Source organism: Falco punctatus (genome assembly GCF_963210335.1).
Source record: "Falco punctatus genome assembly, chromosome: 11".
In the NCBI taxonomy this organism is placed as follows: Eukaryota; Metazoa; Chordata; class Aves; order Falconiformes; family Falconidae; genus Falco; species Falco punctatus.
Genome location: NC_137591.1, coordinates 21700147 through 21726419, shown reverse-complemented (window position 1 = coordinate 21726419; position 26273 = coordinate 21700147). Strand labels below are relative to the sequence as shown.

At 39.1% G+C, this 26273-nt stretch overlaps 2 protein-coding genes across 6 annotated transcripts in view; both read right to left on the bottom strand.

Moving 5' to 3' along the window:
* Positions 1-1343: 1343 nt before the first annotated feature.
* On the bottom strand, positions 1344-24293 carry SLC35A3 (solute carrier family 35 member A3). Of its 5 annotated transcripts, XM_080407134.1 has the most exons (9): positions 24137-24293; positions 14463-14583; positions 11879-12077; positions 10831-10985; positions 10626-10748; positions 9330-9501; positions 6027-6145; positions 5378-5511; positions 1344-3140 (listed from the first exon to the last, which is right to left on the bottom strand). In XM_080407134.1, exons 3-9 carry the CDS (start codon positions 12063-12065, stop codon positions 3050-3052), a joined length of 981 nt encoding a protein of 326 aa, XP_080263260.1. In that variant the 5' UTR covers positions 12066-12077; positions 14463-14583; positions 24137-24293; the 3' UTR covers positions 1344-3049. The 5 variants fall into 5 exon arrangements, with proteins under 5 accessions (XP_080263260.1, XP_080263259.1, XP_080263261.1 ...); XM_080407133.1 differs by lacking the exon at positions 14463-14583 and having other exon boundaries at positions 24137-24292; XM_080407135.1 differs by lacking the exons at positions 14463-14583; positions 24137-24293 and adding an exon at positions 15115-19793.
* A 544-nt stretch (positions 24294-24837) lies between these two features.
* Positions 24838-26273, bottom strand: part of LOC308071777 (uncharacterized protein) — a gene marked incomplete at its 5' end in the record, with an annotated part of 40870 nt that continues 39434 nt past the window's right edge. The window contains one exon of the mRNA XM_080407709.1: positions 24838-26134. Coding sequence (XP_080263835.1) covers positions 26036-26134 — 99 coding nt within the window. The 3' untranslated portion in view covers positions 24838-26035. The remainder of the gene's footprint in view (positions 26135-26273) is intronic.

Here is a 26273-nt window from a genome sequence, read left to right as displayed (position 1 = left end):
GCTCTGTGCTAGCTATGCTTCTTTGGTTAGTTAATGAGTTATAGACTTAAAACAGCTTTTTTTTTTTTTTTTTTTTTTTTTAAATTTTTAAAATCCAGATACAAAAGTATCTCAGTGTGAAAACATGCATATGCTCTCAGATTGCAAATGTTTCAGAAATCAGTAAACCCTCCCCAAATCCCTTCTGTTCTTAAGAAAGGCATGCTGTCTTCCCTCTGTCTAGAATAATGCTTTTCAGCCTGAAGAGCTTCAGACAAGAATCCTTCCTTCTCCTGTTCAAGGGCTAAGGAAAGACAGCTAAAAATGCAAATTTCTATTTCCTTTACAGCAACCAGCGTACAAAGAGTTCTATCCTGCTACTGAAAAACATAAGGGAACCGCCAACTGAAAGCAGGGAAGAGCATGTCACTGCTCTATGGACAGGAGTTACTGTTCCTTAGCATAGTAGATACATTGTTTTCCAGAGCTGTATGACATCCTATTCAAAAGCAAAGAGCACACATTCCTGTTCTTTCCTTTAAACTAATCCTTATTAACAAATATTTACAGGTGCACCTGAAATATTAAAACTGGGTTACACGTAACACTCACCACATTGCTGGGGTTTTATTTGGCCTATTTGGTCCCTTCCTGTGCAATCTGCTTTAAAGTGTTCTCAACCTGCTGCTTATGTTTTTTGGAAAAATTCCTCAAGGAAGTAACCGATAACATCACCTGAACATTTCCACTACTGGCATTCACGGAATCCGAAGCATTATCGTGCAGGCTAAACCCCAATTCAGGTATTACTACCAACACATCTCAATCGTTTCAGTCATGCACTCCCCGTTCTACACTAAGCGATGCTGCGAGCCACCGTTCCAAGCATACATCCTACCTCACGTTGTATTTCAGTGGCGAAATGACTAAAGGTAATTTTTCAAAGATTTTGCCACATTAAGTGTTATAGGTAAAACATTGAATATTAACAGCGAATGCCAATTTAAGGGTAGTACGAGATCGTTTTGACTAGCAAGTAGCACAGCTTCTGCAGTTATGGCATGCTGGCACAGATTCACAGTCCACAATGCTTAGCAAGCCCTTTGCGTTAACTCTGAAATTTCTTTAATGCCTTGCTCTGATGCAATAAATAAACAAAACGTTGATATCCCTGTCATTGCCAATAGAAGGAATACACTATTTTTATTTGGCTGATGTAAGTGGAATTTCTTCTTTTCCACTTAACATAATTAAAAAAAATATCTCAGAGCACTCTTACAGATTCTCCTTGTCAATCCACCACTAAAATGTAGAAGAGAGGATGAGGTACTTCGGTAAACATTTTAAACCACTTCTCTCTTAAAAACGTGTTCACTAGCACAAAACAGAAGCGAGAAAGTGCGTAATGTGGGGAAAAAAAAAATTGTACGTTTTTACCACTTGCCATTCTACAGGTAAGGGACTACCGATGTGTTTTTGTATAAATGTGTACCTTTACAAGTGTAACACGTGGATAAGTCGTCACTCTACATTAATATCTATTGTGAATAGGTCCCCTGAAAACAAGACAGCTTTTTTTGTTTATAAGTTCTGGCATTTCTTTTTTTGGTGTTTCTGCCTATATGCAAATACTTCAACAAGTGAAGTGTTCTTAACAGTCTAACTGATCAAAGTTCTAATTGCACCTAGGTTTCTTTGTGAAGTTTTTTTTTTTTTTTTTGGTTTAAGTCAGAAGAACAGCATGCTTTTATATTTACCTATTGCACAATTAATTACTTTTTCATTATGTTTCCTATTAAAATAATTCCACTACTAGACTGAATAGCTCCAGAGAACCCATTTTGGTCTGTTGGCTCAAGGACTCCCAGAACAAAACAGTAAAAATAATAAAAAATAATCTCTAAGTAAGCCATTACATAGAAATGTACTGAAAAAGCCTTGGAGAGTTCATGAGTAAACAACACTTATTTAAAAAACACCTCTGTAATCAAGTACAGTACAGTATACAGATGATATACCATAATAGCTCCAGATGGAGCTGTTACAGACAACAATAATGCATTTAAAATGTTTATTATGGGCTTTTTTTTTCCTTTTTTTTTTTTTTCAAGTTGTGATTAAAAAAACCTCAGAGGATACCTAAAGCATAAAAACTACTTTAAGGGTTCTACCAAAAAGTTGATCTGTAATCAATAAAAATAAAAAGAATGGACATTACATCTGAGCAAGCACTCCATCATAACTCTACTCTTAGTAGCAGGTTAGTGCAGCAACCTCCAGCCTGTGTTCACAGAGTTAGTGTATCTGTTGGAAAACTACAGGCTACCCTGATGAAGGTTGGAGTATCAACACAGATTTCCAGCTTTCACTCTGAATTTCTCCCTTTGTGTACTTAGGTGAGAATGTTAACATTCATACAACAGTTTTATATAAGCAACAGAATTATAATATACTTTAATAACAGATTTCTGTTATTAAAACAGCCCTCAAAATATAAAAATATTTGATATTGTGAAAGTGTCTTTCAATCATACTTCAATCTTCACAGTTTTAATATGGAATACATAATTAGAACCATCACTTCAGAACTACGATGTGTATTCAGCTGACTTCATGTAAATAGACAGTTAAAAACATATTTACCAATATTAAATATAGTCAAATTGCAAAAACATACAATCTGACAATGTTGTCATGTGCTCTTTTAAAGAGTGCATAGGATATACTTCTGCAGCAGTCAATACAGTAAATTTTTTTGATGCAATCCCAGTCAAAGCTGTAAACATTCCTAATTGCAGTTTCTTGGAAACTTTTTGTTCCTTTCAAGTTTTTATTAGCAAGTTGCACTGGGCATTCCCCGCTTTTTTTTTTTTTTTTTTTAAATCAGTTACAGACAGTATCATCATCCACCTTTAACACCTCTGGCTGTTCAAAACTACTCATAAGCATTTCTTCAATAGGTTCAGGGTAGTAATCCTTTCCTTGCAGCGCACAATGACACCTCCCACATGCCATTGTTAGCAAGGCCCCCAACGCATGATCTTGAGAAGCAGGTTGATGAGGAAGTCTGCTATGCCTTAATGGGATTTCCTGCAGGTTTGGGATCATAACCATATAGGAAAGTAGCTGCTATTACAAGGACGGCTCCGAAGAAAAAGACGCTGAATAGAATAGAGATGGGGTGGGGGGAAAAAAAAAGCTCATTTTAGTTGATGCAATTTTATTTACGTAATACAATTAAAGAAAGGAAATTTTTCCTGTGGGAACACACAAAGATAAACTATATTCATCCAATTTATGAAGAACAAAAATTTGAGCATATGTATTATAGAAGGATGCAGGAAGAAATCGAAATAAGAAACTTACAGCCTAAAGTATTGTATCATACTGACCTATTCTGAAAATGAAAGTTATAGTTTCATGGAATAATTGTCAAAACTTATCAATCTTTTTTTCTCTTTTTTCTCTTGTCTAAAGCTCTGTGCGAAATGCAAGCAGAAGCTAAAGAAATGCAACTACCGTGGTTACCCAGCCACTTTCAACATCTTACAAGCATCACGTTGTCAGAGTTGTGTTCACTTTGAAGTCCAAAACTTATGTCAAAACAAATTACTGCTGCCCAAGAACCAGTTTGCAAATCAGTATAATCTGATTTTTGGCAGATACATAAAGATTTATGTAAGGAAAAGATAATACAGGCATCTTTTGTATTGTGACATATGGGCCTTTCAAGTTGTTTTTATAGTTACAAGTCTGAAACAAAATATCCAAAGCCAACAGACAATCAGTACACATTTTAGAAAGAGAACCTTCTCATAAAGACATGACAATGTTGACAATTTGATCTTCTGTACCAAATGCTAAAAAAACTGTGGCGCATGTCAGGATAATCCTGCAGAGAATACAGTTAGCCTATTTCTGGACACGATCCACTGTAACACATTCAAGCACTTAAGTACTTTACATCTATTATCTCAATCAAAAGTGTTTGTTGAAGTGACAGAAACAATTATGCAGTTTCAGTTCAAATAAATTCAGTTGGCATAAGCAAGGTACTAAAGATTGATTAAGTCAAGTTAATCAAGTTCTATTAAATGAGATGGCTTCAAGTTCAACATGCTGCTAGTTAGCTCCATCTCGTTTAATTATTTACCACTGTTTCCATTTTCACCATGTTTTGCAGAAGCCAGTAAGTTACTTATTAATTTTCCATTTCACCATACAGAAATTCTTAAACCACTTCATAAATTTGTTTTAATAGGACAAGTACAGGGCTACTCATAATTCAAGTTCAATGTCTTCCACTTCTTAAGCCTAAACAGTTGTTACACTTCCTTTTTTTTGAGCGTTTAAGCGAAGTCCTGCTAATATTGCAAATACTACCTTTAGATTAAAAGATGTTTCTTTGTATCAGATACAATTTTCATATCGGATACAATTTTTATATATAATTGTATTCAATTCAATACATTGAAGAATATTTTTATATTCTTCAAAATATTTTTACGCTATAAGTACGTGTAACATATGTGAGGAGCGTAGGTTGATTCTAAGCAAAATCCTATTAATGTATCTGAAAGCTGGAATTTCACTTCTACAGTCCATACATTAACGTGCACTGCCAAGACAAGCTCTGTTCAGAACAAAACCTGCAGCGCACAGCACTACTAAGATCCGATTCACAGAACGTGACGACACAGTGCGCTGTGCCTAGAAGCACACAGCAAGCATTTTTCTCTCACCCTTGGATGAGCGCTTTCACTAATAAATATTGCCTTTGGGCTTCTGGGTGTCCTGAAGCAACTAATTGCTGCAGCGCAACTTTCACATGTGTGTGACTGCCGCTAGCTCTTTTAGAGAATGTTTTGAGACTGGTTGAAAACTGGTATAGAAAGGTTACCACTGCTATCATGGTTCAGCCATAACTCCTCCTGCAGTGCGATGGCTCGTGGAAGCCCTGTCCAGGAGGAGGCTGAGGAGGAGGCAGGAGGCCAGTCCCATGCCAGGACACTGCCCCGGAGCCAGCCGTGTGCAGACTGGCTGCTGTGGGGCACTGCTGGGCACGGGGAGGGAAAGAAGAGAAAGGGGCAGCGAACTAAAACAGCCTGCCAGGTTTGTGTCAGTGGTTTGTCAAAGGCCAAGACATGAGATTCAGTTATTCCTCACCTCTGCGTGTGTGTATGTACACCTCAGAGAAAACTTAATCTTGCCCAACTATACTGAAAAAATGGTATGTTATGAAACTAAACTTTTATCTGCAAGCTGTATCTAAACATTCTGAAAGTGCTGCTTGGAATGTTGGGTTTTTTTAATTTACTTTTGCAGTTTCACCTGGTAAGCATTACGTTTTCAACTTTTTTTTTTTTTAATTCCAGCATACATGCAAAGTAATTCTTACCTTGTAGGGACAAAATCTTGCAGCCAGAAATAGGAGATCAATGTTGACAGTATAATAGAGAGAGAAGTTGCGAATCCCTTTAAAATGTTGTCCGCATATTTTATAACAGCAGCAATTACCAGCCCTCCAAGTGCCTGAAAAATATTGAGGTTTGGATTTGCAATCTGGTCATTCCACTGAGAGCGTCTATTTTAACAACGTGCTTTTACTTTAGGAAAAGCTTTTGTCTATGTTTAGGAGCATTGCATTTATTTTCTGTTATGGATGTTACTGTTGAACATAAATAATATTGGAGTTATTGTTCTTTCCTCATTAAAGAAATTGCTGATCATATTACCATTATTAAATTAGTGGCAACACTTGTGCTATACATTTTTAGCCACAGGAGGAAGGGCACATATATAATTTTTTTTTTTAACATTGCAAAAGAAATAACACTTGCACGCTTTTATGTTGCACAATACTTAGTCATATACTTTCTATATACTTTGCAGATTTTTATTTAGAGGTTTACTCTGATAGCGATAGATCACACTTTTGACTATAGAATTCTCAGTAGCTTCAATGACACCCATTAGTTTCCCCAGTCATTTACAGAAGAGTAAATCCCAAGTGCCTTCACAGAAACACGTGATACAAGGTATCTCACCTGCAGAACAACAACTACCCAAGTAAGTTTATTGTATCCTTGAAAAAATCCATTCTTTGACAGTTGTTCTCCATCATAAATGTATACACCCATCAGTCCAAATATGCTACCAAAAAATCCTGAAAGTACAAGATTGATTTAAAAACTTCAGGTGAAAAACATGCAAACAGGTTCCTTGTCCTCAAGGACTGCTCACATATTTCTGATTTTAAAATAGGACTACCACTTGCAATACCATCATGTTCAAATGCAAATCAGTTCAGAAAGATTTCTCTTTTAAAAGTCCTTTTCCACACTTATAACAAGTTTTGTCTGTTTCTGTTAGGATATCCGTACATACTGATCTTCCATTGCTTTCTACTGGGATGGGGTGATTTTTGTTTACGGCCTACAGCAAAGTTCACTTAAACACAATTTCAGTTCTCCTGAAACTAATCGTGACCGAAGGCTGAAGTCACACTATAACCTGGAGAGGAAAACAGGGACAACATTCAGTGGAGGAACTGGTCTCTGACATAGCAACAGCAGAACTTGGCAGTTCACCAATTCAGACAAGGATCTTAGAAGTGGGATTCTTCTGAACCAGTCTCAATTCCAAAGAATGTTTACTAGTAGAGACTTAATGTCAAAAGAAAATGACATGAGATTAACGAGTTCGGGATTTGGTGAGTATAGTGTTCTTCTATGGAACGGGAAACTTTTCCTCATCCCCTTCAGGCATGGAAGTAATGCAAGCACCTCCTCTGTGACTGATGCAGGCTCCAGTCCTGAGCAGGAAAGGGGGAAACATTTTTTCCATTCCTTTTCTATGAAAAGATTACCTGTATTTTCACCACATTTCTTTGTATCTGAAAAGAGTGGCATCGTTTTGAACAAAATAAAACCTTCTGTTTGACAAGAAATAATTCTTTTTGTAGACACGATTAAAAAATCAGGTTTCATTCAGATTAAACCAATTACTTCTATTTTCCAATTGATCTGCTAAAATAAATACAATCAACTATTCATACATCCCTAATATGATACTAGTATGCATTTAAAACTGATTTTTCAACAATTATGCAAATATATTTTCCAATTTTTTCTACAGTTCTAATAATTCTCTATGGATATGATGATGAAAATCAAGTTGGATACACATTTTTGGTTGTCTGTGTTTTAAGAAAAGCTCTATTTCAAAGCTCTTGATTATGACTGACTTGCTCCTGAATGATACAATGTCTTAAGTGGGCAACTATCTTGCACTTGCAGAAAGGATACACTAATGTGTTTTTGAAATTGTGATTTCATGTTTTAAATATTTTCCAAAAGCTGTATCAGCAAACATGAAAAAAAACACCTTCATTTTTGAACTGAAAACATACTCTACTGATTTTTTTGTATAGAGGCAAATTAAGCTCACTGACAATAAATAAATAAATGAGTAAATCAGGTGATTAGATTCTCACTACTGTTATCAGACATTTATGTCTTCATATATCACAGTCCTAGTCATTCATTACCTTGGAACAGTTTGTGTTTAGATGCAGGCTATACTGATCTCACTGTTTTCACAAAGCAATTACTGGAATATTCAATATATGATCAAGCCAACTATCAAACCAGCAAACTCATTTGTTTTCATACATCCTTTTGCACAATGTAGAAAAATCTCAAGAATGTTTTGGAAGTGATCACTGATTTTTCAAAAATTATGAATGTTTTAATTGGAAATTGTTTCAGATATCTGCATCGTTGCCCACCAAAGTGCTTCTAGTATGGAAATTGAGAGTAATAATAATCAGCTTTCCTTCACAATGGATTTTACATTGTAGCTCTAACCAGAGTGCCAAATCCAACCTTAAATTTTGGATCCAGCCTCAGCTACCCACCATTCTCTGCCTCCAAAATTCCCCAACATAACCTTTCCTGTTGTATCCCCTTCACCTTGTTCAAGAAAACCTAGTTTTAATATACACAATTTCAACAAATACTAGCAGATAGTACAGGGTTTGATCCCCTTCTCTATCCTCAAGTTTCAAAACATTATGGGCATGTAAAAATACTAAAATACAACCAAATGCAGTTCTGCATTTTTAAGTGAAACCATTTCTAATTAAAACACACCAACAGGAAAAGAAAGGAAAAAACATTGCTTGTCTTCAGACATTTTTGACCATACCAATTTTTGACCAACTATCTAATTACAAAAAACCAACATCTCTTTTTTTTTATGGGACTTCATTACATTCTACCAGACTCAGTCCACAGCCCCAAAATCATCCTCATGACTTAATTCTACAGTACTGTAGATTTGATCAAGAATCTGTTCTAAGGTGCTGGGAAGTTCAAATTCTGTTGAAAGCATTTATTGAAATATGCAATAAATAATTATTGTCTACATGTGAAGACTAGAAGGATCCCTTTAGAGAAAGAAGGGCAACTCCAACAATAAGTTTTGTTTCTGTTGCAAAACTGGAACAGAAAGATATTGCTGATGTCCATTTCCAACCCTATAAACCGGACAAGATTGCTTTGAAGCAAGGGAAAACTCATTCAGGAAAATGGATCAACTCTGTCACCATCAATATCTAGGGTCTAGAAGACCCAGAACTACTTTGGAAATAGAAGGTATTCTCTTACTGATAGGTGCGTAATAGGTAAGGGCATTATCATAGTTAAGATGAACTGGTTTTTGTGTATGCCTCTCTCCAGTGGTTATACACACAACTAAAACAAACTGACCTTTGTACTGAAATAATAATAATTAATTATCTCAACTTTATTCACGAACAAAGCAGGGTTTTTTTTGTATTAAAAGTGCCAACCAATAAAAACTGCCTATCCAGACACAGGAGAAAAAAAAGTTAATTTTAAAACATCTCAAGACATTGACTTAGAAACATATTTTGTTTTAAGGTTCCTATATTTTCTAAAAAAAGAGGGGGGAAAAAAGGAAAAGGGACTACCTTTTTCATTTATCAGATCTTATGAATTAGCTCAAAAGACAGTAATTTGTAAACACAGGGGATACACAGAATCCTGCATAAGGTAACACTCTTTAGAAAATCCTAAATACCAATTCAACTGACAGATTGTGTACAAACTTAACAGAGACTGTTTAAGTTAAATCAAGAACTTGGCTGAGATCAGAAAGCAACTGCTAAAATTCTACCTACCAGATTTTCTGCTCTTGGTTTTAGTACATTTATGCAGAATACTAAAACATTGGTGATATTTTTTATTTTTATATATATATTTTGCATTTTTATCTTAATTCTTCAAAACGTAGTATCTCTAAGAGATGACTAATATTAAACTTACCAAGCTGAATGTTTCTGATCCACACAGACTGCTTAGTTTCCTTTAAAATTTTCTCAAAATAAACCCCAGCAAATCCACTAGAAAAGCACGCTATCAGAACTGCGACCAGGCCTACAAACTGAGATCCTGCTGAATGTTCCTTAGCAGCTGTTGCTTGAGAGTCTGAAGGCCACTGGATGTAAAAACAGTTATACAAAATTCACCGATAAAATCAAGTCATGAACATCTATAAAATGCACATTTGTTTTCTAGCAACAGTATGTTACTAAACACAATTACATGCCTGTAAAGTTTTCTATTTTGCACCATAAATACTTTTAAAAGACTGCAAATATTCTTGCTACATATTTGTAAGGATTAAAATTGTGCCTGAACTGGGAGGATACCTATTAACTTAAGCAGGTCCAGGATTTATTTTTTATAAGCTGGAACTGTTTCTGAATCCCAGCATGACTTATCATGGCCATTCACAGTTACCGACTTTTTACACCTGACAGTTAGTTACAAGTACAAGCACAGTTAGAAAACCACTTACACCAACACCAGCTGTCTTTAAGACGGGGTTAATTTTCTTTTGCATGTGCCCCTCTTCATTGATTATGCAGACAACTAAAACAAGCTGAAATTTATGAAGCTAAATCCTGCAATATATCTAATGCTAACAAAATAAATGCAATGCGATAGACAAAAGCAAACTGAAGAGTCTGTTAATTACTGCCAGAATGTTTTGCTCTCATTTTTAATTATTAAAATTCTATAAAACCTAAAATCCTTATGTTAAAAAAATATATTTCTAAGATGTACTAAAATCTGCTAAAAATTCTTAGAATAATCTGTTATCCCATGATCCTAACTTCTGAAAACTACAAACTCCTGTACCTGCACTATTTAGAAGAGAGGCTGAGTTTGCCTCCTGAAAAAGTTTAAGTAAATTTGCCAAGCTGCAACCATATCACAAGACAAGCAGCAGGGCTGTGGTGGCACGGAACACCTATGGATCCCTGATGTCTGAAGAAGTATGCTGATAAATACTGCTATCGCTGTCATTTGCAGGTTGCTCCACATGCCCTGTCACATTCTACAGAAGAGCACTGGGGCACAAAAGAGGTGTCATCTTCTGCCTTTGAACCATTTCTGGTGTCCTCTAGCCCTGGCCAGTTGTGATTCATAGTTCCTGACCATATGCTGGTGCTCGTGTACAGCTGGTACAATCTGAAAGCTGTATAATCAGTATAGAAATCCATGTTCCTTGAGTAAACACATTAAACAAATACAAACTACCTGTTAAATATTTACCTGCACAAATGCCACTCCTGTCATCAATATTACTAATGAAAGCCACTGGTACACACCCAGTTTCTTGCTCAACATGGACACAGAAAACAATGCTGTTGTAAGAATTTTCAGTTGATATGTAACCTAGAAGAACCCAGAAACAGTTACTACCACATAATTTATAGGGTTTATTTGAAACTCACAGAGAAATTCAAATGCACAGTACCTGGTATGTGGCTGCATCTAGGTTTGACAATGCTACATACAGCAAGTTATTTTGAAGAGTATATATTCCTGAAGGAATAGCAAGTTTAAGAGTTTCCATGGGCTTATTAAGGATTTCATCATGTAGCACTCTGTTCAGAGTCCGTAAATTGCACTCTACCCAAAGAAACAATAAAAGAAATAGACATTCACTAAAAGGAGAGGAGGGAAGAAAAAAAAAAAAAAGAGAAAAGGAGGAGATAGCAATGTTCTGTTCTTAAAGACTGTTGCCCCCTTTTTACAGCTATCACTGCTACCAATCAAGACCTTCATGAGCCTCATATATGCAAGGAAAAAAAGGCTGCAAAGTGTCTTCCTATAGCCTGGAATATCAGAAATAGAACAATTATTCAAAATAATTTAGGTAAAATTTATCGAAAGACATCAATATTTGAAGATGACATATTAAAGAGCATCACCTAAAAAGTGCACATTTAGAGCCTACAGAGTCATCAATATTTATGACATACAATGACATTTTTAAGCCGTCGAAGATCAAACCTATATGTCAAGGAACTGGATAAATTCAGTATAAAATTTACAAAATCAGAACTAAAGTAAATCTGATTATACTTTTTTGAGCTTAAAACTGTGCTTCTTCCTGTAATAATGAAACTGATTCCTCACTTCTACATCTGCTGTTTATTATAGTCTTCTAAATTATCATTCATGCTTTGAACACTTAAAAGCTTTTCATTTTTTCCCACTTCTACATATAAATTCATTAAAATGCCTGAGCAAACACAAGCTTCAGGCTGTTAGTAGAAAATTTATCCTTGCATTCCTCAGTATCCCCATTCTTTAAAGAGAACTCTCTTCAACAAATGCACAATATCTTGTATCATGTGTTGAGGAGTGAAGTATGATTAGGTCCTTCCAAGACTATTTCTTACATGAGGAGAAGGAAAAAGCTTTGTTGTATGCCTGTACTCACATGGCTGCTTTGCAGTTGCCACTACAATACAGCATATTGATTAGGAAAATTACTTGGTGCAAGATTTGACACATACTGCTGTCTTTGTAGACCAATAGAACGCAGGCCAAAATCTTCAGAAGTTCAGCAATAACTACTGCAGTAGAGGATAAGTAACGAGGTCCTTCTTCTTTCAGTGTCCGAGAATAACGCATGGTCAAGACTAAACTTGTGGTTTGGAAAACCAGGATGCCCAGGGAAAGGTATTTTAAATTGGTAGACATTTCTTGACTTTTCTGAAACAGAAAAAAAAACCAAACAACTCCGAAACCCAGGCTTAGAAGGTGATATTGCAGGTAGATGTTTCACTTGGGAATCAGCATATTAAAAAAAGTTATGCAGGGAGTTCAGCCAATGGAAAACGGCAAACCTAATCCCATATTTAAAATGAAAAAGGAGATTAACACTTGAAAAATGTTTTTCAAATACATGATTACAAACGGGGAGGCATATCAGAATATTAGGAGAAATGATATCTAATAGAGAAATGAAGTATATCTTATCTGTAATAATAATAAAGGACTACCAACTGGCAATTAGCTTTCCGATAACTGGTTTCACAGAAGAAATCTCCCAAGTTAAACCAATGATGTATTTCCTTATGCATGAGAAGGCTCAGAAGGTATTTTCAAAGCAAAAAAGCCCCACGCTGTGGTACTGCAGAATGCCCACTACCCTGGCTGCAATGAGCTATTCCCAGCATGAGGAGATATTCCTGTTCTTCCACCTGTCCAAAGTTTTTCAGGTTGCAGTCTCTGCCTTGCCAGCTGACACAGCTCCAGCACAAGACAGGCTGATGGTTGGGCTGCTGTAACTGAAAATGAGATGTGTGCCTGACACTGAAGGAAAAGGAGAGTTGTGGGAAAGCAGGGTGGGATAGGAAGACATGGGATGGAGGAGCTGCAGGGGGGACAGCACTAAACATGTCCTGCTGATTATCCTGCTCAGAAAAAAATTAGTTGAATACAGATGACTAGGTGACTGCACCTACTTCCTCATGCTGCACTGACTCTCACAAACCTCACTGTAAAGGTGTATCATCCTCATCCCTACCATGAAATTTCACCAAGCTTTGCCTTTTGTCACTAATTAAAGCATTAATTCAGTGTAGGAGACTAACAGCGAAAGCAATTCTCATTTTGCAAGCACAATACATTACAAGGAAATTTAAAAATGCATCACCGCTATTATATATCCATATGCACAGAAATTAATGCTTTCTATAAAAAATTAACAACTACTGCCTATGTATTAAAAAAAACCAGCGTTCTACAATGCCAAAATAAAATCAAATCAGTAATTAAAAGTTAACAAGTACGTCTTCAAATGAAAGAAAACCAGTAACAAGTCCAGACAATAGAGCGGTTCTCACTTTTAGAAGTCTAGAGATGGCATAAGCAGTCTATGCTTATGGATACATATGCCACAGCTGCCCCTATGCCTGTTTTACACCTACAGGCACACAATTTTTGACTCATTAACTACCTAGTTTTGTACACAGTGCTGAAGGATGTGCTGCTACCTCTAAATATTTGCAGCTGAAACTGAAGCTGTTTCCTGCTGACTGCATTTCTCTCACCCAAGATGCATTTCATAACACCTTTCATTACTATTTTTTCAGAGATCTGGAGAGCTATGCTATTCAAACATTTTTGACTTGCCTTTATCTTGTCTCTAAGCGTTAATAGATTTTTTTTTTCCGGTCAAGTATACAAAGTCAAATTAATACCTATATGGCATGGATTCTTCAGAGATATTGCAGTAACCTGCAAACAAGTATGAATTGCCAACAGCCACAGAGAAATGAAGTACATACTTGTATCCTACAAAACAAAATTGTTTACCTCAAGATTCATATGGCTGTAAAAATATCTGTAAAAGCATATTGGCAAAGGAGGAAGTAAAAGATAATCAGGACTCAGAAACTGAGGAAGAAATACACAAGGATTCCTTTAAGGAATCTTAACAGAAGAATCTTTTGAATGACCTATGATCTCATTTAACTTGCTGAAGAAACAAATAATAAAGATGCAACTGCACTTTATTTATATAAATCAGACAAACGTAAAGAACGAAGCAGAAGAAAGCTGCAGACCACATTCAAGATTTGCTAATTTTTTCCACAGGTTCTGGTGGAATAATAACCCTTCACATAAGGATGTTAACTGTGGAATTACGCATCCCCAACAACAAAATGGAGAAGATCGGTTTGTCAAAGAGGAACAAATTTGAACAATAGATTTGCTACAGGTGAGGACAAAGAGTAGAAACAGAAGAACAGTTCCCATGTAGGGATGAAGAGGGGACATGCAAGGTCAGAGATCATACTCTCTGGAGAAATACCACCAGCATAGACAAGATAGAGGGAGCAGAAGGCAAAGAAAAAAAACCTAATCCACTGAGAGAAAATACAAAACTGAACAACATAGAAAGGTCTGCCTACGTACTGGAAAAAACTAATATTTCAAAATGCACATTCATGTAAGCCAACTTGCACAAACCATTTCTTCCACCTTTTCCATCTACCTCATTTTTTAGTATGGAGACCTGACAATCTGAAAACACAAAGAGCAATCTATTGCTAAAATGAACAACACTAAATTTCATGCAAGCACACTTACAGATAAATAAGTTTTTAAACTTTCTGGTTTTCAGTTTTCAAAACGCTTCTGAACAAAATACAGACAATGGGAACACAACATCTCTCCTGAACTTGAACCCAAATTTCTGCATTCTGGGAGCCTGTGAAGTGACAAAGGTTTTACAAACATTCAAAATTCCTTAACCTTCAAAATAGGGCACAATATCAGAAAATAACATTCACATTAATTTCTTGCTGAAGTACAACCATCTATTTACTAAGCAGCTTAAACTGTAATTTTAAAAGTAAATCACCAATACCTTGTTTATGAGCAAGTATCAAAGCATTCAGCATGAAAACATACCAACAAGCACAAGACTTTAATAAGCCCATCAGCAAAGCCAGAAGGAATACATACCACAATATTATCTTGAACTACAGTCTTGTTTTCATTAGTAATCATGGTAAAAAAGGGAACTTTCCCCAAAAAATGTGTCTCAAAAATACGCAGGAAACATTTATTTACCATAATTCACTAAAGCAGTTTCAGAGTTTCCAAAATTCACACAAAATGGACTTCAAGTATCCAGTGTGATAGCCAAAATAAGGATATTTGTTAAAAGTTGTTCTGTCAGCGGTCAGCAAGACAGGCTTGTAGAGAACAAGTGTGTAAAGTTTTGTGGTGTACTTACAAATAGTTGGTTCACGGAGCAGGAACTAGAGTCCTGAAACTTATGTATGCCAACAAAATAACCACCCTCTGCTAAGCACACACAGTATCTTATCACCTCTTCTGGCCCCTCTTCCTTCCTTTTAAAAGAGCTGCATACCAGTTCATACAACTGTGCAAACTGGGGGATGGATCCGGAAAAGGAGCCAAATACTGAACTTCACACAGTTGAACTGTCTTCAGCTGCAGTTTCACAGCAGGTTTCGATTTACAGATTACTACCAGAGGTGTAATCAGTCTCCTCTAGCCCTAAGTTCCTGCTACCCTCATGGCAATAGACCGTGCAGTCACATACTAAATGAACAACTGTCTTCAGTAACAGCCCGCACTTTGATTATCTTAAACCCATAATGAAACGAAAGTTCCCAATGCATTTCCTCTACAGAGTTACCATCAGGCTTAAAATTTTTTTACTGAGCTTTGGACAGACTACTCGGTACTCTGCAGGATGCGTCTGTTCCAAAAGCCTGATTCAGGTTTGCTAATTCAGACTGGAATTGTGAGTGGTCACATTAACTTGGTGACTTTTGAACTGTATCTTCCAGTGAGAGGTGCTAAGTGCCTGCAAGTCGGTGACTGTAATGTAGCCTAGCACATCTGTTACCTCTGTGACTAGGCTCATTGTTCTTTCATTTGTCTAGGAAAGAAAGAAAGAAAATAATTTCTATGGAGTTTATCCAGTATACCACGTAGACACACCCTACAGCCAGCAATATGGAAGGCAGGGGAAGAGGTTAAAGCCAGGTCTGTACATTAAGTCAACATACAGTAAGCCAAGACGGTATTTATGGTCATGTAACATTCGACTTAAGTACACACAGGTAGGTAGCATGCAGATGGCTACAATGTGAAGAGTTGTTCCCCTAAAAAGTAGAAATGAAGAGGACACTGGAAAGGTTTTACAGACTCAGAAAACAAAACAAACAATCTATACAGGGAATAATACCTTCAGCTCAAAGCATCATACTCTGCAAAGTCTGCAAAATAAAAATAATCTGCTTCCTTCTTTGAACAGATAAAGTGGGAAATCACTTATTTCCATTTCATAATATTCATTCAGACAAAATGAACAATTTGTTGATTTTCATCTTCCTTAGTAATTAATCCATCACAGGCTAAAATTTCATACTTTACGTTTTACTTTTATATCAGCCCCACACTTTCCCTCTTAAAATACTGGTAAATTCTAACGTTTGCAGATGAACTACATTAGGTCAAAGGGAACATAATCAATTTAACTTAATGAACAGCAGATGTACCACATATATTTATTTTCCTCTACCCATTTTTAACAAAACTCACTAATATTAATCAGGATTTACTACATGAGCGACAAGATGATGATTACAGGACTTTTCTTAACCTTAAGATTTTGTCTTTTAAAGATCTGATGGTATAAACTTCTGAGCTTCTCAGCTGCTAAAGATCTACAGTTACAGAATCTTGTGCAAAACTAAGGATTAGTTTATTAATTTATTCTATTCTTGAGTTTGCAAGAGGTCTCAAAATCTGACAGGATTACTTTGCTTTGAGGTATCTAAAACACTAAAAAAAAAAGAGAGGTCTAGAATGAAAAGTGACTTATTTATTTAAATTTACTCCTTAGTTAAAATCAAGAGACTAGAGACCGTCTTGACACCATTTTCCAAAGATGGTTGGAGTTATACTGCATATTATGGAGATCCTTCCAGCAAGCATGGCCTAACCATCTGCAAGAACAAAAGAGCAGGGGCAATTCCACAGATCCAGGCACTCCCAAAATTTCACACCATGCTGACACAAATATATTAAGATAAAGTGAGCACTAAACTGTTAAGATTCCACTTCATCTAGCATCAAGTATCTAATTGTTTAGCATGTTTTAGATTCATTGAAGTTTTCAGGTTGGGGTGTCCTACATTTTCACATATTATTTTATAAATAAGAAAGATGATAGTTCATGCACAAATGATTCAAATTTCATTTATTTGACTATGCATTTCTCCTGCCTCAATTATACTGAAAGTTCTTTCAGTATCCCAAACTATCCAGTAATCTGCATTATATTTCATTAATTCAGCCTGAATTACTAAGAAAGCTTTTCTTACAGTCACTGCAGCTGGCTTACTTTTTATTATATTCATTAAATTTAATTTTAATGACATTTCTGAAACTTCAAAAGAATATTCAAGAAAACTTGAAAAAAAGAAATCAGCATCCAAAAAACCCTAAGCACCCAACACTATCTCAAAAAGTAGCTAACACAACAACAACAAAAAACCCGGTTAACAATGAATCTCCGTAATTCACATCACAAAAAGGCAAGTTAAATTCACAGATGAAAATAACAACACACTCTGTCAAATGTCTGAGAACTCCACAGTAAAAGTCACGCATGCAATTAGCACCAAGTAACAGATGTGACAGGCTACATTATAGTCAATGAGTTGCAGGTACTTAGCTCCTCTCACTGTAAGACACAATTAAGTAGTCACTTAAAACAGTTTTGAGGTACCTATGGTCACGATGTGATGTCTATAAATCAGCATCCATGTCCCACTTACCACTGGCACAACTTTAGAACAAGTCCACTGAGATAAAATGAGAGAAACGAGTGACAGAGGGAAGATAAAATTTACCACTGGTTTAGGCTCCCATCCTACAATTTACACCTCACTGGCACAGCCTAGGATTCTACACAGGCACAAAAGCAAAGGCCTTCCTAGGTGATGGCCTGGGGATGCACCATATCAAAAATAAATACATGAAGAGTAACAGAAAATGGTGAAACGAGGCCCTTCCGACAGGCTACAGGGTTAATGCTTGTATTAATTTCTGCCCATTTAGCAAAAAACTTGACATAAAAGTAACTTCTACTGGCAACTATTTCTTTACTCCTCCCTACTCTGTCACAGGGAAAGTTAAATTTCAAATAAAATTAATTACTATTATGCTTCCAATCTTCCACAGTGATGGCATTATGTGAATTGCATTCCTTCCAGCCTAGCTGTGAAATGCTTTCACTTTTGACGGTCTTTTAAAGTAAAAAGCCAAGGTACAGGAGTTATTGCTATTGCTAGCTTTTATTCCATTTTATGAATAACGAATTTAGGACTGCTTAACCAAACAAAAGGCACTTGAACATTAGTTAAAATACAAAGCCAAACAGAAACAGACAACCAGCTTCTTAAAACTGCAAAAGGCAAAGTTTGTGGGCCAGTACACCAAGTTCTGCGTCTGGTGAAAATAAACACTGACTGAGGCTGCCTTAGAGGAGGAAAAACAAAGTGCAAAGTAAAGTACACTATTTCCTTCCAGTGGAACACATTGGACACTCTTCCTGGGCATGTGCTTTGAAATCAGGATGGCAGATTAAAGAAACAGGATTGTGGGTTTTTATGTGTATAGAAATGTGAATCCAGTGCTAACACTACACCTATACAAATACAATAAGCTAGCAACAGAGAGGAAAAGCACAATTGGAAGGTGGAGTGAGAGCTAGCTCACAGAACCTGAAGTACCTATTTTTATAACAACTCCTTCTAAGCTTTCACATGTACGCTGCCCTCTTTCCTGAGCTGGCTAACACACAAGTAACGTGATCCTTCTATAACACAACTACATTCCTCAGGGGAAAGTTCTGTTCCGTAAATCTTCTTTATATTGGACTAAATGTAGCCTTCTTTTTACCAAAAGCAGTATCTAATACAACAAATAGTTTATGTACAGAAATAAATGGATGGAAGGAAATTCATACCGTTCAACAAGGCCAAGTGCAAGGTCTTGGACATGGGCCAGGGCAATATCCAACACCAATACAGACTGGGAGATGAATGGATTGAGAGCAGCCGTGCTGAGAAGGTCTTGGGGTACTGGTGGATGAAAAATTGGACAGGAGTTGCCAATGTGCACTTGCAGCCCAGAAAGCCAACCATATCCTGGGCTGCATCAAAAGAAACATGGCCAGCAGGTCCAGGGAGGCAATTCTCCCCCTTTACTCTGCTCTCATGGGACTCCCCACCTGGAGTACTGCATCCAGATCTGGGGCCCCCAGTACAAGACAGACATGGCCATGTTAAAATGGGTCCTGAGGAGGGCCATAAAAATGATCAGAGGCATGGAGCACCTCTCCTGTGAAGAAAGGCTGAGAGAGTTGGGGTTGTTCAGACTGGAGAAAAGGCGGCTCCAGGGACACCTTATTGAGGCCTATTCAATACATAAAGAGAGCTTTTAAGAAAGAGAGAGACTTTTTACCAGGGTCTGTAGTATCAGGACAAGTGGCAATGGTTTTAAACTAAAAAAGGGTAGATTTTGATTGGATGTAAGGAAGAAATCTTCTATGATGAGGGTAGGGAGACACTGGAACAGGCTGCCCAGAGCAGTTAGGGAAGCTCTGTTAGCGTTAAAAGTCAGGTTGGTCAGGGCTTTGAGCAACCTGACCTAGCAAATGCATACCCTGCCCATGGCAGGGGGGCTGGAACTAGATGATCTCTAACGGTCCCTTCCAACTCAGAACATTCTATGATTCTATGATAAATATTCCTGACAGTACTGAGGGTGAGCAGGCCTTTCCAAATCTAGGGCTGCTGAACTGGGTTATGAACAGGATTCTAAGTACATACAAACATTTTAACTGCCAAATTCAGACTGCTATCATTTAACAATGCATTTCTTTCTCCACCCCCCCCCCCAGTATGTAATCCTTCATGTTTGTGTATTTTTTTTGTTATAAACATTTCTAATAATTTTAAATCTTGTATTTCTCACTTTAAAATGTCACTATTAATGTCTTCCATCTTCCCCATACTTGATACAGGTTTCCTTTTTGTTCCCTCTCATAAGCTACCTATACTTGTCAGCTGTTCCTCCCCAAGTACATGGCACTTCCCAAATAAACCACTGCAAATCACTTAATTTTAAAACTTATCTTGCTCTTCCTTTTGCTTTTCAGTTTGTTACTCACTCTTCCTGCTGGATACAAAAAGTATTAAGTACCGTTTGGAAAAAATAAGTAATGTTTTTCTTAGAGCTTGTATTCTTCTTCAGAAGCATATTAAAAGCAAACCCTCTAGCACAGTTTTTTCCTTACTCTTCCAGGAGAAACTGAGTAACAAAGATTTTTTCAAGTGAAGCTTTCCTTTGGGCAATATTTCCAATTTCTCCATTTACATTTAAAAAATTCTTAACTGGTGAAAAATAAAAACATCACTGCATTCAAAGAATATTTGCATAACAAGGATATCACGCACAACACAGTAGAAAACTGGTGGACCTTGCTGCTGCAACATCATCTAGCTCCATACCCCAACCCTACCTCGGTGTGCTGTCTTTGGCTGGGATAGAGCTAATTTTCTTCGTAGTAGCTAGTATGGGGCTACCTTTTGGATTTGTGCTGAAAACAGTGTTAATAATACAGGGATGGTTTAGTTACTGCTGAACAGTGCTTACAGTCAAGGCTTCTTCTGCTTCTCACACCACACCACCAGCGAGTAGGCTGGGGGTGCACAAGAATTTGGGAGGGGACACAGCCGGGACAGCTGACCCCAACTGACCAAAGGGGTACTGCATACCGTATAATGTCATGCTCAGCATATACAGCTGGGGGAAGGAGGGGATATTCGGAATTATGGCATTTTGTCTTCCCAATTAACTGTTATGCATGATGGAGCCCTGCTTTTCTGGAGATGGCTGCCGATGGGAAATAGTGAATTAATTCCTTGGTTTGCTTTGCTTGCATGCGTGGCTTTTGCTTTACCTATGAAACTGTCTTTATCTCAACCCATGAGTTTTCTTACTTTTACCCTTCTGATTCTCAATCTCATCCCACCAGGGAAGAGTAAGCAAGCAGCTGCGTTGGGGCTTAGTTGATGGCTGGGGTTAATCCACAACATTTGGCCTTTTTAAAATCATGCAGAGGCTTTTCAGCACTGTGAGGTACACTTATGCACAGAGCAGTTACACATTAAACTGTAACTGCTAGAGACCAACCAATGATTTCTTCTCAGCTTTGCTCCAGACACCTAGTTTTTTGCCAGGGATAGTGGAGGCTTTATCAGTCATTCATTAGTCTATCACCCAACCAGGAAATTCCACCAAGTCTAACACAGGCAATGCAATTACCTATTAACTAACATCTAATTTCAGAGAATGCTATAAACTGCTTGGGACTCGGGTAAGATTTTCTTACAGGTTGACAGAAAACCTAGCAGAAAGGGAATGTAACACTGCTGACTTTCTTTTATGACCTTATAAAGGTTGTGTGTTTGTTTTCTTTTGTGGGGGGGAAAAATCACCATTCTAATCTATGTATCAGACAGACGCTGGGCACGGTGAGTCTTAAATGTGAAATTTGTGGCTAAATAGCCTTTAAGCCCATCCCACCCCCTTCACACCAACCCTAAGAACCTAAAGATAAGATTTCTTTGACTGATGAGAATTTGGTTTGATTAACGTTAAAGAAATCACATACTGAGTATGAATATTCAGTGTTCACGAAATTCAGGCCCTCACTGAGCTAAATCTAACACCAGTATTTCTTGTAAGATGAAGCTTTCAACTACGTACACAGTAGTGCAATAGTTTTATATTGACATAACAGCCCCTAAGCCAAACTCTGCTTGCCAGCATAGAAATTTGACACAACCTGCCCCAACTGCCTCTCTCTTTTTCAAATAGTACATACACTGCATTCATTGTACAGATCACTGTATAGAAAGATCCTAGTAGTCACATTCAGATTCTGTGAGCAAGGAGGTATTTGGTTCTCAGTTTTCATTCAAATGCCCATACCTCCTCAAGCACACAGGAGTGCCACGCCATGAACTGAAGCACTGCCCAAATGCAACTCCTGCAGATTATCAAGCTGATGGAGGAGCTTAAGGTACTTAAAGACTGAACACAGCTGGGGTTCAGCTACAGCTTTCACTTCACACTATTTATGAATCAATTCTGGGTGCCCGAGACAATGCAACCACCCCAGTCAAGGTGACCTAGTTTGAGTAGAGTAACACAAACTAGGTACTACAGTGAAAATAAAGCTGTAGACACTTGTTGCAGAAAGCTAGTAACTACCAATAAAACAGCTGAAGAGCGTACTGAAGGGGTATAAATATAAGACAAGAATGTTCAAAAATTCAATGGGAAAATCCTGAACTCCTAACCGTCTTACATTATTATGCTAGATTCTAAGAGGTATAGATCTTAAAGAGTCTCTCCTCCCCTCCAGGGACACCCTCTATTGATGTGATCCAGCTGTGCAGCCTCCTAAGTTCCAATGAAAGCACTGACCCTGTGCGAGCAGCATGCACACGAGTATAAACTGAAGTAACTGATGAAGAATAAGCCCAGGTGGCAAACAACTGAAGAATAAGGGAGGAATAACTCCATATCTAGCAAGCCTATCCCAAAGATCAAGTATGTGTTGCTCTCACGTAACACTCCCAAATCTGCAAATGTTTTAAGCAGACACATGTGATTTGATTTCCCTAGGTACCTGGTTCAGATGATCCCAGGCTTTTTCTTGTTACGACAAACAGCAGCATAACTAGCATAAGGAATCAGGCTGTGTAGGCAGCCTGTAGGATTGTTAAAGACAGAGTCACTTCTAACAATACATTGCTCTAGATAAAGCAAATTTGTACTTACTACCACCACAGCCTTTCCCAAAACCAGTATTTTTGCTATGCATTCTACTTCTACAAACCGGAACGTCATGCATTCCAAACCATTGGATCCTTATCTCCCAGAACTGTAATTTTCAAAGCTCTCTCAGCACCTGACAACATGCAAGGAAATCATCAGCTACAGTTTCTAAAGGAAGAGGTTATTGTCAATCAGTTTACCCACAACTATCACACCTCTCTCAAACTCACCTGCAGCCTCTAAAGAAATCTGATGTTGCTTATTCTTTTACGAAAGAAAACCACACATCACAGACCTAGAGTCTACTCTAGCAAATTATCTACACAGCGACATTTTTTGTGGGGCAGGTCCTGTCTTAACAGAAGAGTTGAACAGGTCAGGCTCAGCTCAGTCCACAAAGTGTTCAGATGAGTCAAGCGCAGTGCCTATGGAGACAGGCAACCCCACGGATTTTGGGAGAAGCAGTCCATCACCTCACGTTCATTCCAAAACCCCTTCTGTCAGTCTGCACAAACATTCTTTGAGAAGCAAGGGTTACCTTTGATCCCAACCCTCCTGTGCGGAGGCCACAATGACAGACAAGCTTCCTGCTATGGTGCTCACTCAGTTTTTGACAGGTCCACTGCATATGTCCTTTATGTTCCAAATAACACATCCCCCCATTGCAGAAAGCAGTCTCAGTCCTCTCCACACAATCCACTCAAAAATCTTTTCTCTGGTATCCCAGTCTTCCTCACTCTAATTTAAAATATAGTTTACAGGGTTCAATAAAATGAAACAACTTGGAGCACCTTTTGGTCTTCATCTTTTACTTTCCAGTCTATTTCACAACATGTACTACCTTACTACATTCACCACCTCAGCACCTTGTGGTTTTCTGACTTAATCCATAAGCTTTGCGCTGCTAGAGCATTTCTCATTTCAAAAACGCTGTACGGACCCGTGACGCCACGAAAACACGTATAAAGTGTGCATTTCTGCTAACTTCACGTGCAGCACGACACCAGGTACAGCACCTCCCCAGCAGGGCGCCGGCCGCTCCGGCGCCGAGGAGAAACCCAGCGAGTGAGTCACAACCTTCGCAGCGATGACACAGCCGCTCGCCAGCTCCGAACCCCTGCCCAACTTCGGAGCTGCCCCCCGCCCCGTACCCGCGCCCCTCCCTCTGCCCCAGGCCGCTCCACTCACGGGCATTCCCCTCAGCATCCCCTCAGCCCCGCACCGCCCTTCCCCAGCCCGCTCTCGCAGACTCGCCTCCCTCCACCGCCGCCAACCCCAGACGTCTCCCCCTCCCACACCAAAGGCCTCTTCCCTCGCCCACAGCCCCGGCCCCGCTCCTCCCGCTGCCGGCCCGGGCCTCCCACCTGCAGCACCCGGCCGGCGGCCCAGCTCGCCCCTCACTGCCGGCTCGGCTCCCACCAGCCACCCGCTGTTTCCGGATGCCGCGGTCCCGTCCCGCAAAGGCTCCGGCTGCAGCCGCGGCCCCGCCCGCTCCGTTCCCAGGGCCTCGGCGACCGGCGCGCCCCGCCCGTCACGGGCCCGGGCCAGCGGCAGCCTGGCGCTCCGGCAGCGGGCGGGCCGCCTCTCATGGGCGGGTGGGCAGGGCTGCGGGGCCGGGAACGGCGGCGCGGGGCGGGCAGGGCCCGCGGGGCGGGTACGTGCGGACGGGAGCCCTTCTGGAGGGGGGAGGCACCCGGCCCGCCGCCCCCGCCCCGGCGGCCGCCCGCCCGCGGGGCCCTGCTGGCATGGGGCGGAGGCGGGGGCGGGTCACCGGGAGAAGCCGTGAGCAGGGCAGCGATGCAGCGAGCGACGCTCGCATTCCGTGTGAAATCCGTGATAAATTTATTAAAGAAATGCAAGGCGAGTTCGGATTAAGATGTAGAGCTCCCATCGCACCTCGGTGCCTGTGCTAAAGCGGCGGCTGCCCGTGCCTGGGCAGCGCCCCCGGCCGCGGTACGGCCCACTGGGGGGGGCTGGGGGCACAGCAGCCCTGCCTCTGCAGGTGGCAACGGAACTTCAGTGGAAACACGCTTCAGGTACAACTGTAAACCACGGGAGGCAAGCATACTACTAATAAACGTAATTTTAATAGTAGGCGCGTGTTCAATGTGACATTAATTAGAAGTACGCTTCAGGAGACCGCATGCGGCAGCACCAGGCGGGCACAGCCCGCGGCTGGGGCTGCTGCGGGAGCTGTAGGAGCGGCAGGGCCATGGGCACAGCGCGGCGACCAGGGTGCCACAGCAGAGGCCGCAGCACAAGCAGAAGGCGGCTCTGGCAGCTTCAAAAGAGTTTGCTGCAAGATGTGGAACCGCTCCTGAACTCAGAAGTGGGTCATGGTCTTTCTGTGACCACAGTTGCTGTACATTGCTTGCAGATGTCAGCATCGTTCTTGAAACTAAGCTTGCAGATATATCGGGTATCACAGGTTAGACTAAATACTTGAGAAAAGGAGCCAAGATACTATCACTTTTATGAACTTAATTACATTTCCATTCCTTCTCAAGGAAAAATGCATTGTTTTTCAGCAGCTTTTAGGCTATCAGCCTCATCTGGTGTACATTGCCTCCTACGCTTCTCTGCATATCTCTAGGTATTTGCAATCAGTTTGAAGAGCTGAGCATTTCTGTGCTCTGAGCTGTTTGGCCTCTCTAATGAGTAAGCTTTATTTAACCCCAAAAAATTTCACTCACATGGAGTATTTTATTTATTTTTTGCTTTGCAACCTCCATATTGAACCTGCATTGGATTACAATAGACTAAAACCAATATTCTGATGCTATATTTAGCAACTTTTTTCTGTCCCATGGAGGACTGCTTATCAGATGTTTACATTAGCCTTATTTTATGCAATGATGACTAGGCCTGGTGCTCAGTTTGCGTATACAACAATTGCTTGACCTTCTCCACTTAGGTTAATTACCAAATATTTTCTAAGTATTTGTTTGTTGCGTCAATCAAATTTCAGGTAGGCGTTCATCTCATTCCCCATTGGAAATAAAAATAAATCTTATATATAGGGCACAATATGCTCACTTAAAATGATGCCTAAAACACTGACAACACTAATGAAATCTACACTAATGACTAAAACCAAAGGTAAACTAATGAGGGGCATGACACACTAGCTAGACATACAACATAACAGACAAATAGCATCTGCCAATTTGACTTAAGGGTATTTTTTTTTCTTACATCAAGTAATTAATCTAATATTACTGAATATAATCCATGTCTAGGAGGCCAAGCAACTCTTCGGAAGTTCATATAGACCATTTTGATGTAGCAGCAGAGATAACAAAGGCACTCAAAACACTGAAAAACAGCAAGAGCTGGGGAGTGGAATGTTTCCCAGCAGAGCTCTATAAAAAAAGAAGAAGAAAAAAAAAGAGCAATTTGATAAACCTGATTCAAAATAGCTCTATTTGTTACTATTATAAAAGCATTGAAAGTTTCAGACAAATCTCCTATTAGGTCCTTCTATTATGTAGACACTCCTGA

Coding starts and splice junctions, on each gene's coding strand:
- SLC35A3 (XM_080407132.1), bottom strand. CDS start 14,951: ATGGTAAATAAATGTTTCCTGCGTATTTTTGAGACACATTTTTTGGGG. Junction 10,986..11,878: donor ATTGGTCTACAAAGACAGCA/GTATGTGTCAAA, acceptor TTCTTTGGGTAG/AGTGCAATTTACGGACTCTG. Junction 9,502..10,625: donor CAGGAGTGGCATTTGTGCAG/GTAAATATTTAA, acceptor TTTTACATCCAG/TGGCCTTCAGACTCTCAAGC.